This window comes from Atta cephalotes (genome assembly GCF_000143395.1).
Source record: "Atta cephalotes unplaced genomic scaffold scaffold00017, whole genome shotgun sequence".
Lineage (NCBI taxonomy): Eukaryota > Metazoa > Arthropoda > Insecta > Hymenoptera > Formicidae > Atta > Atta cephalotes.
In genome coordinates this window covers 110,958-121,788 of record NW_012130081.1, presented here as the reverse complement: position 1 = coordinate 121,788, position 10,831 = coordinate 110,958, and the positions used below count along the sequence as shown (strand labels likewise).

The following is a 10,831-nucleotide window of genomic DNA, read 5'->3' as shown; positions in this document are numbered from 1 at the left end:
TTATCTCTCTTCTCTCTCTCTCTCTCTCTCTCTCTCTCTCTCTCTCTCTCTTCTTTTCTTTTTTGTTTCCTTTTTTTCCTCATTCCCGCCAACCTCCGCGAGAGATAGTGACAGACCACGCTAAATCAAGGGAAGCGAACATCGTCTCTCAGCGCCAGCTGGACGTTCGATCGACGACGTGACTTTTGTAATCGCGACTCGCAATTATCAGATCCAATTTGTCGCTGAACGAAAAAAGAATGGCGCATGAAACGATCAGCGCGGAAGCGATCGAACTAGAGGAGAATCGAAACGGTCGAAGGGGTTTGTCGTCCGGCCCCTATCCTAGCATTAACTTCCCTGCAACTACCTAGCAGCAATGGCAATTACTTTGCGTTCGGTCGATACCGCGATCTCGAATGCTACCATTGCGGGGAACCAATAGAGTGAGAAGGAGAAGGAACGCCACCATCGCCTCCTATTTCTAGCGTGCGTCCTGGCAAAGTGTTTCCTTCGAGTCTCTTTGGGAACTGAAAGGAGAACGAGGGAGAAGCGAATAGCGCAGCAGAGAGGGCGTCGAACGATTTGCAGAAGCAATTTGTCCGCGACGCAAAATCATGCGGTCGGATTCCCAGGACCAGTTCCCTGCTGAGTGGCTCGCGTCGATCTTGATTCCCGAGATGGAAACGCTTAATAATCCTGCGCGGGATATAACCCCGAACGCGGCGAAGGGACGTCAAGGAGGAAACATACCGTTGGATTGCCTAATCGTGAATATGGAGGTTCCGATTAGCGCTACCGTTATGGAAAGGAATAGTTGCTACTCCCGCAAAGCTCTGCAACAATGCATCCAACTGTAAATAATACGCGAATACACAAACCAAATTGACGGTAGCTGTATCAAAGAGATTGCTCTTCGATAATGAGCATGTTTCATTAAAAAAATATAATGTTATTTGCTAATTGTGTTTCCATAAACTAGCAGACAGAAACATTATTGACATATTTGTGTTTATATAAACTAGCAGACAGAAACATTATTGACATAGTTATTTATATCTTTTATTTTAATTATGCAGAATGTATACGCGAAACGCCTTAATTAATTTTTAATCATGCTGAAGCTAAAATTGGAATTTTTGGTCTGAATATGCTTTAAGCGTTACATTTGTTTGTGATTCATGCTTTATTAACCTGTTTTATTGTATTTGCACAAATGATTGTAAATCAGAAAGCATTCTAGATTGATTAAAGTTAATCAAAAATTAATTGTCTCTCTATTAATTGTATTTCCAGCTTCTATACTAAATGAAATCAATTCTGCATAAAAAAAAGTAAAAGTAAAAAAGTATATATGATAAACATTATCGACCTCATACTCATTGTACAGGTCGTATTTATACGCGTAAGAATTTTTTTTTGTAATTTTATCGAACATATTGCAGTCAGTATTAGTATGAATAGCTGAATTATTAGTAGCTCTAGCGGATCGATTGCAAGATCCGGATTTTCGATAGCATTATGTACGAAATATGGGCGTAGGTGGTGAACCGCGGACGTCTGCCATATTGTGGTTAAGCTCAGCCACATAAAAGGTCCCATTTAAATCCATGAGTCTCTCACGAGCACCCAATACAAAATTCCCATCGTCGCGGTACATATTCACACACTCCACACACCTCCACAACCTCTCGTTACCGCGCAATCAAAGGTATCCGAACGAAATTAAAAGTATATATATTTATCAATACTGCACACTCTGCGTACTCCTCTAATTAGCTTTAAACTGGCCTTTTCCTATACCATTATCGATACAACTTATTTAATTAAGCGGTTCGTTTATTACACCTCATTGGTAGCGACTGATAATTGGCTAATTAACTTCCTCGTCGTTAACGATTTTTTAAAATTAATTTAGTGCATGCCACATTTTCATTATATCTTTATAGGAAAATCTAATAAAAATCATGTTTCAGAGAAACAGAGAGACAAGAGAAAGAGAAAGAAAGAAAGTGAGTTTTCTGTTCAATATGATATCATATTTAATATGATATATTAAATAATTCAATATACGATTTAATGTTCCAGAAAAAAAATATTTATCCATAGTTTTTTTTACTCTGATCTTCATCAAAAAGAAACTAATTATTACAGGTAAACTCTGCACACAGTCGGTTTTTCATATAAATATTGAAGAGTTGAAGATTTAATCCGAGATATTTAAACAAAATTAGGATTTCGTTGGAAGTAACAAAACTCACAATAAATGACTGGTGATAACTGTAGATTCCGCAAATGTATTTAACTTTTATCACACTGACAGGGCATCGTCCAATTGGAAGAGAAAACGCGAGATATTTGCAGCGAAAATATCACTCGCGAAAATATCATCCTCCTATTAAATCTAAGGTATTAAATCTAACTGCCAAATCAAGGCGGAGGATTTAACTCCGTGTGAGATAAAAACTGATGACGTGCCTCGAGCATTATTGCGACGCAACGGGTTAAAACGATATGCCGCTGACGCGTTTCTTCATTTCTTCTTCTCACTTTCGCTTATTTTTATCGAGACTGCTACCATACCGTCACGAAAATAAATTGGCTGTATACCATTTCCACTGTAAATGTTTTGTTGCCTCGACGGAATGGAGACACTGCGAATTCTCGCGATGAAGTTATTAACACTGTGAAATATATCTGCAACACCTTCGGGCGAGCATAAGCGATAAAAAAAATATACTTTGTACGTGTCGCTGAAACCCTTAGTTTCCTTCCATTCGCATCTGTTTAGCATTTTAAGAAATACAATTTACATCATACTCGTGATATTATGCAACGTTATGTCACAGACGGATATATTGCCTACAGGTGTAACTTGCAACAATATTACAGCAACTGTGGCGTATGCGACAGCTCCCTTTTTCCTGCGTATTTTATCATGAGGGAATTCGTAGCGCGGGGATCCCTGTTTGTTCGAGGTAATACAGAATTTGCCGTATATTTGTGTGTATCGAATTTCCAGGCCAGAGTATTACCCGAAAGATTGATCGTACCTATTTGGCGAAACCAAATTACACTTCTACTCGTCTCTCGACTCCTGTCTTACCAGCTGTTACACTATCATGGTTAGCCCGATTTATTTATGACCAGCACGATAAATAATTGGCTTTCATAATAAAGTAAGAAATATCATCCGAAACATCAATAGTTTATTATCTATATTGTTCGAGAATAAAAGTGAGTAAGAAGGTAAACAAGGTATTGCGCTTCAGACAAAATTTAAGAATTGACGCAAAACATTGTTTGAAAAATGTCATAATAATGCAGTATGTAAAACACTCACGCTAAAGGGGATTAATGAATTCTTTACGGAAGGTATCATCCATTGTTGAAAAAGTGACATCACTACTTGGCATCCTACGACGACTTCCAATATCCGTTTTATAAGAAATCTGTAAATTATATTGGATAAATTATAGATAAATATACAAAAGATCCTCTCTTAATATTAAAAAATATATTCTTAAGATAATATAATATTATCTTATATAAAATTGTCAAAAATATCATTTAATTCTTAATGACATTTAAAAACGCAAAAATTATATACACATATTGTATACATACAATATATATAAAATTATAAATTGTACATTTTGATAATAAAATATATATGATTCTGATTTAAAAAAGTAACACTTTTGTCTTTTGTGACAATGAAATATATCCGTACAACATATACAATATATATTACAACGAACGGGAAAATATATTTTTTATCGGATTTATTGACCATCCAAACTAATTCGCTTCCATGTGATTCTATTACACTGATCATTATACTGGTATACATTTATTTGCTTTCAGATTTTATCGACGGCGCAAACCGATTTCCGGCCGATTCCGTGAATTTCCACCCCCTGCATTCTCGTTACCCTCCCAATCATTCCCTCGACATAAACCGCTTCTCGAAAAATCGGAAATACGACTTTTGAGTGCTATCGCGTGAAACGACGTTCCTATTCGACGACACGTCCGCGTGAGTTTTCGTTTTCAGCAAACTGCTAGCGACAAGTAAAGTCTGGACGTTTCAACCAACGTGGCCGCATAGAAGACGATACAAAAGGAGAAAGCACACAATGAAAACGAATTACAATATACCAAATCAAAAGGACAAACTTGAGAAGATATACTAAGCGTATAATAATTTAATTTGTCAAATCTGATTTATCAACAAGTATTACTTATAATCTTTCAAGATAGAACATTCTGAATGCATAATTAAATATAATTGGGTAATCCATGTAATCCAAATTTAACATATGTTTTTAAAATTTAATACCCATACATTGAATCAATTATTTATAAAGTTTAATTTAATGTTAAATTCCTTATGGAAATATCCCATAATAATTCACGTTTTATTAATCATTTGTATGTACATTACTTTTGATATTTAACATTATTATAAAACATATTGAAGTTAGGAATTATAACAAAGAATTCTTTCATTCATTCATGAAAATTCCATACATTCCTATAATTAAATTATTATTCGCAAATGGCGTATCGAAAATAAATTTAAATCAAATTTCTCAAATGAGTATAGGAATTCTAAAATAGAATCTCACGGAATCTTCGTCCAATTTCGACACGCGCGAATAATTCATGTTCTAGATAAAATCGGACCAAGTAAGAATTCTCTTCCTCTTCAAAATTTTCTTCTCAGAACAGAATTCATTCGCTGGAATCTGAGTTTCGTAAACCGGCGACTTCGACATTTGTTGACATTCTTTACGAAAAGAAAATAAGACATGAGAGAGAATCGAGGGATATATTACTGACGAAATCTATACGAGAAATCTGAGAGCAAAGACGGATTTATACACCTCGTGCAATATATGCGCCCGCGCGACCAAACTCAGACAATATCAAGTTTTTACTTGATTTGTTTAATCGAAGTGAATTTGCTGGTATTTTTAAGACATGTGTAAATTGAAACACAGTTTCAAAGAAGTTAAATGGATAAAAATCATTTAAGAATACTAGAGAACTTACATTAAGAATACTAGAGAACTAACATTATTTCAAAATTAATGTTTTTGAAATTCTATTCATTTAAAATGTTCCTTCAGCCTTGTTTGTTTTAATCGAAATCTAAGTTTTCGCTCGAAATATCTCTGTCAATTTCGAACATTCTTGTACTCACACTCTCTCTAATAAGAAGATATTTCTGTTTTTGTTATCAATTTCAAAATAGATACCTATGAAAAAAAAACGTCAAAAACTTACAGAATATTAGTCTCTCGTGGAAGATTAATATTAGATACATTAGTTGGAAGCTTTTGATAAAAAATCACAAATATAGCTTCATACTATAGTGCAAAAGTCACAATTGCAAATCAATCGTTTACTCACCTCTTTCGAATCCGCTGCGTTCTGGGAAAATTCAATTCGTAGCACAAAGTGGGTGCCAATATGTAGTAATAAAGATCGCCGAAGCTTAGATTATCAGGATATTTTACTAATGAATTTCCACAGTCGTTCTCATGCTCAAAGTCGCTGACATCATTTGCACTCTGTTGAATGCCGGAAGCTGTAATAGAAAGAGCATATTTTATTAGGTCGCGTCAGTTTATTATTATACGATTATATTAATAAAAAAATTAATAAAATCCATGATATTACGAAGGAAAAAATATCTTTTAATGTTTCTTCTTTTCACTGTGTGAATGAAAGGCTTTCCTTTCATAAATAGACATGCAACACAGTCAGTAAAGTGACACAGAAAGATATAAGATCTAACAAATATGAAATAAGCAATATAAAAATTTGTTTAAAGAAGCTTTTGCTTTTGAATAAAAGGTTAAAAGATACAAATCGCAGAAAATATCAAGAATCTACTTTATATACAAATACATGTTTGCAGCATTAACACGATTTAAATGCTTGTGTGTGTGTGTGTGTGTGTGTGTGTGTGTGTGTGTGTGTGTGTGTGTGTGCGCGCGCTTAATCGCAATTTGTAAAATTAAAAATTTCTAGAGAATTCCTACAAGTTTCATAATTGTATCTCTCGCTTGTACAATCACACGTCTCTCGAGTAGTTTCTCAGACTTCTTAAGCAACGAAACTGATTCGTTCGCGCGATCTATTCGGCCGGAAACCTTGGAATTTCTCAGCGTTGTGCTAGGTGTGCGGATTCCCATCTGCGCGTCTAATCCCACCCCGACGCCAAACCAGTAACTGATAGAATCCCCTCAATTATCCAAATCCGATGAATAATCCAATCTGGAATTCAAATAAGCCCGGGTTGTGCCGGGTGCCGCGCTCTGCATTGTCGCTCGAACTCGACAGCGGACTGGCGTCGCGATGCCAGGAGTTGTGCCAGTCGCGGTTTGCTCTCGCGACGTCGATCGACATGGACGTCGACGACCGACTACAGGCGTCGTTCTGCAACCCTCGTAATAAATGTAGAAGAATTCGACCAAATTAAATTCCTCGCGCTTCTTTTTATCATGTCTTTTTCTGCCCCCTCCCCCCCCTCTCTTTCTCTCCCTCTCTCTCTCTAAATGCGAAATAAATGTACATAGTTTATTTTTTTTTTCCTGTTCAACAACCGTCACAGAGAAAGACGAAGCTTCTGTGACGACAAAATCATCTGCAAAACGTCAGTTATCGATGCAATTGTTTACAGGAAACTGTAAATTTTTCGAGCAATATAAAAACGGTAAGACGAGGAAGAATTACAATCGTCAATCAATAATCAATTATTATTGATATATTTTTATATGATATTTATGTTATAATATAAATTTTATATTTACATTCCTATAAATAAAAACAAGGAAATTGTAATTCTGAGCAAAAAGGAACTAGTCTTGAATGAAGCATATCGCAATTTGCGTACGTTTATTTAAGTAGAAATAACGAAATTGACGTGATTTCAGAGAACAGTCAAATAAACGAAATTAACGAGTGCACGATCACGCAGAAGCACTCGGAAACGATTTAATGATTCGTTAATATTCCATGTAAATTCGTTTGATTCAAACCTGTGATCTTTGGGCAGTAAACCTTCCACCGACGGATTATTAATTAAAAACCACTCCCTGCAGTTCGGTTTGCAGAAACTGCTGTATTTATTCGGAGCATTTCCAGTTGATCAATTATACAAATGCTCGAATCTTTTATCAATTTCATTTACACGTAAAATTACAAATCACTGTTAATATTGCTCAGTTTCTAATTACGCTATGTATTAATTCATTTAATAAAAAGCTTTTTATTTCCGATAAATAAAAGAATTTAATTTAAAGTATTATTAAATTTTGTTAAGAGCGTTATATCAGTTAAATTCTAGTTTATATTAGTTTATATTTTCAGAGTAAGATATAATCGAGTTTATTTATTCATAACATCACCTGATTCATTCGATTCAATAATTATGTTAACGGAACAATCGATAGGATATTCTAGGTCCTTCCTTTGTTTGTAATGAGGCTTTGTCACTACGATCGTTGACATATTCTTAACATAGCATGACGTTCCTTATCTCGCAGACTGAGGGTGACTCAGGTGCATCGTAAGGCTTTATTTATTAGAGTACCAAACATTAACAACGATGCATAATATACAGCAATAATTGTACGTTAACTATGTAATTATATATATATATATATTATAAACCAAAATCATCAACAAATAATCAAACGACTTCCAACACTTCGGATCATATTCTTTCATTTGCATTTACAAATAAAATATATAATATTCGTATTTTTTTATTTCAATTTTATTTTCAAACTATTCAGTAGAATAAAAGATGATATCTATATAGCAAGAAAGATAAAGAATTCGCAGAAATATCTTACGTTGATCGAGGGTCAATCTCGCGTTCTGCGATTGCTTAAGATCCGCCTATCTGCGCTCTCAAGATCTCCTTAGTGGCTCCTATCACGTCTGTGGATGGCCACAGAAGGATGGAAGAAAGTCGGGGATCGTTCTCGTCGGAGAGGGTTAAATCTCATGGGGACGCGGCAGGATCGAGCAGGCTTCCGTTCGCGACGGGTGTAATTTCTATTTTTTTCAATCTCAGCCCGAGGGCGTCTCAAGGGCCGACGTAATTTCGTCTTTGTGCCAAGGGATGCCTCGCGCTTAAGACCACCCTCGTTCATATATCTCGAAACTGGCACGGCGGGCAAAGAACGGCGAAAAAAGGAATCGATAGAAGGGCAGAGGTAGTACAGGGACAGAAAAAGCAGCATCCTTACAAGAACGCCGCTCGAACGAGAACTCTCACAAATTAAGAACCGACGTTACCGAAGAAGAAGAAGAAGAAGAAGAAGAAGAAGAAGAAGAAGAAGAAGAAGAAGAAGAAGAAGAAGCTTTAACCAATCGATACGATTGCTTGCGATCTTTGACCATGCAATTCTGTAGACTCGTAAATTGTCTCGCATCCTTGATGGCACGCGGATCTAAGACGACATCGACACCCATTTTTATTTCAAATCAAGTACACGCTTACATAGAGAAAAAGGTGATATTATGACCAGTGTAGATATAATTAAGTGGCAAATTCTATAGTGATTATTTATGACTTTTTGCTTAGTTTAAACTCGCCGTTTAAATCTATTTTTGTCATACATTATCACCCTTATTTCTCTTCGAGCAATTTATGCAATGTCATATTTTTATAATATCTTAGGTATAATAAATGTTTCGTAACTTTGAGTCTAGAATTAGTTGAATGATAACATTTTAATGAATATAATAGTTAAGTTTTAAATTTAAATATTGATTATCAATCAAATTATTGTATAAAATATAAATGGGATGCCACAATCACTTTCTCCTTTACTCACTAATTTCTTGCTAACTACTTAACGTCACTACTTAACATTATTGTTAAACACAATCTTGGCTCAGTCTTGTAAAGAAAATTTTTTTATCATTTGAAGTATAAGTTGTTTTTATAAGAGTTATAATACCTGTTAAATAAGATCTATCTGGCCACTGAAAGATGTTTCAGCTTCTTTCTAAAGTAAGCGACCATGAGAAGCGTCATGATCGATCGAGCCGTAACAAAAACGTGAAGAGTGCACTACCTTCGCGATACATATGTACAGGTCTACGTTACAGGCTCCACGGCTAGTTTTACGCCGTCATTACAGGACGTAATAATACGACGTGCCATAGGAGTTCGGGTCAGGTAGAAAGGGCGAAAATTACACGGCGTCCATGCGCGCGCTAGATTACACGAGCTCGTGGTCGTAATAACGGAGTCCCGAGGTGGGCTTTTGTCGATTGCATTTGTCTATCGATCGATCGGACTGGTCGCCATCGCGTTACCTCGCGATGAGCCGATGAGCGAGCGCCGAAGTGTCGCGCGAACACAGGGTTTCGATAATTATATCCAACTACGTCACTTTTTGCCGTAATTAGGACACTCCAGCGAGAGAACGATGCGGGTCGGTCGAGCGGATAACGGCTAATTAACTGTGAGCGAAACGCCAAACACGAATACGCCGATGTCCATATCGGAGAATATCCATCTTAATTTTCGGTGCTAAACGTAGCATGGGGAGTCTCTGAACACCGGCGAGCGCTAAATCTAGAGGAAAGTTGAAAATTGTTCATCGCCTCGCAGAAAATTCTCGCTTCGATAAAGCGTGAATATCTTGCTTATCGCGCGCTCGTATTTTTGTAATCGGCAGCACGATGGTACACATGCTCACGCAGGGAATATTCAGAATTACTTTTTCTCATGCGAGAGAGAGTCTAATAAACAATTTTTTATCTTTCAAAATCATTTAAAATGAAGCAAAATAAAAAAAGTCGACAATTTCAAATAACTCCTATTTTAACGGTTTAAATACATATTTGATGATTCTTTCAGATCATATAAAACAATTTCGTTGTATAAATCATCATGAATAGTAATCGACGTACATATACATACTAATTAATTCAGAATTGCTTTTTTCTTGATCTCTAGATTGGAGGATAATAAACAATATTTAATATACATATAAACAATATTTAATATTAATATATATATACTCTAATAAATAATATTTTATCTTTTAAAGTCATTTAGAATAAAGCAAGTAAAAAGAAGGCAATTTTGAATAATCATTATTTTAATGATTTAAGTATTCTTGAATTTTTTCAGATCTGTGTATATAAATCAATCAATTTCGGCATATAAATAATCATGCATTTGCTTGAATGCGATTGGAATTCATAGTAATCGACACGTCTCAATTAATTCAGAATTATTTTTTGTTATGTCCGAAAGTCTAATAAACAATTTTTTCAATTAAAAGAAATAAAGTATATAAAGTAAAGGTGTACAACTTTGCTTCCGCCGTTTTTTTTCCGAAATTCAAGGCTTTATTGTAAAGAACTGGTTATACATTTATGATTCAAAGTATTGTCCATCGCTGGCCACTACTTTCTTCCATCTTTCGGATAGCGTACGAATCCCGCGTCGAAAAAACTGGTCATCTTTTGAGGCTATCCACGAATCGATCCAATTTTTTACTTCTTCATAAGACCGGAAGTGCTGGTCAGCCAGGCCGTGTGCCATTTATCGAAACAAGTGATAGTCAGAGGGAGCAACATCTGGAGAATACGAGTGGGGTAGGACTTCCCATTTCAACGTTTCCAAGTATGTCTTGACCACTTTCGCAACATGGAGTCGAGCATTGTCATGCTGCAAAATCACTTTATCGTGTCTCTCGTTGTATTGCGGCCATTTGTCTTTCAATGCTCAGCTTAAACGCATCAATTGCGTTCGATACCGATCGCCTGTGATTGTTTCAGTCGGTTTTAACAGTTCATAATACACTAC

The 10,831-nt window shown here is 35.8% G+C and overlaps 1 protein-coding gene across 1 annotated transcript in view; it reads right to left on the bottom strand.

Moving 5' to 3' along the window:
- LOC105618616 (diacylglycerol O-acyltransferase 1) overlaps positions 1 to 10,831 on the bottom strand; it is a 102,463-nt gene that overhangs the window by 20,791 nt on the left and 70,841 nt on the right. Inside the window, exons 7-8 of the mRNA XM_012200147.1 lie at positions 5,398 to 5,575; positions 3,323 to 3,431 (exon numbers count right to left, since the gene is read on the bottom strand). Of these exons, the coding sequence (XP_012055537.1) occupies positions 3,323 to 3,431; positions 5,398 to 5,575 (287 nt within the window). The remainder of the gene's footprint in view (positions 1 to 3,322; positions 3,432 to 5,397; positions 5,576 to 10,831) is intronic.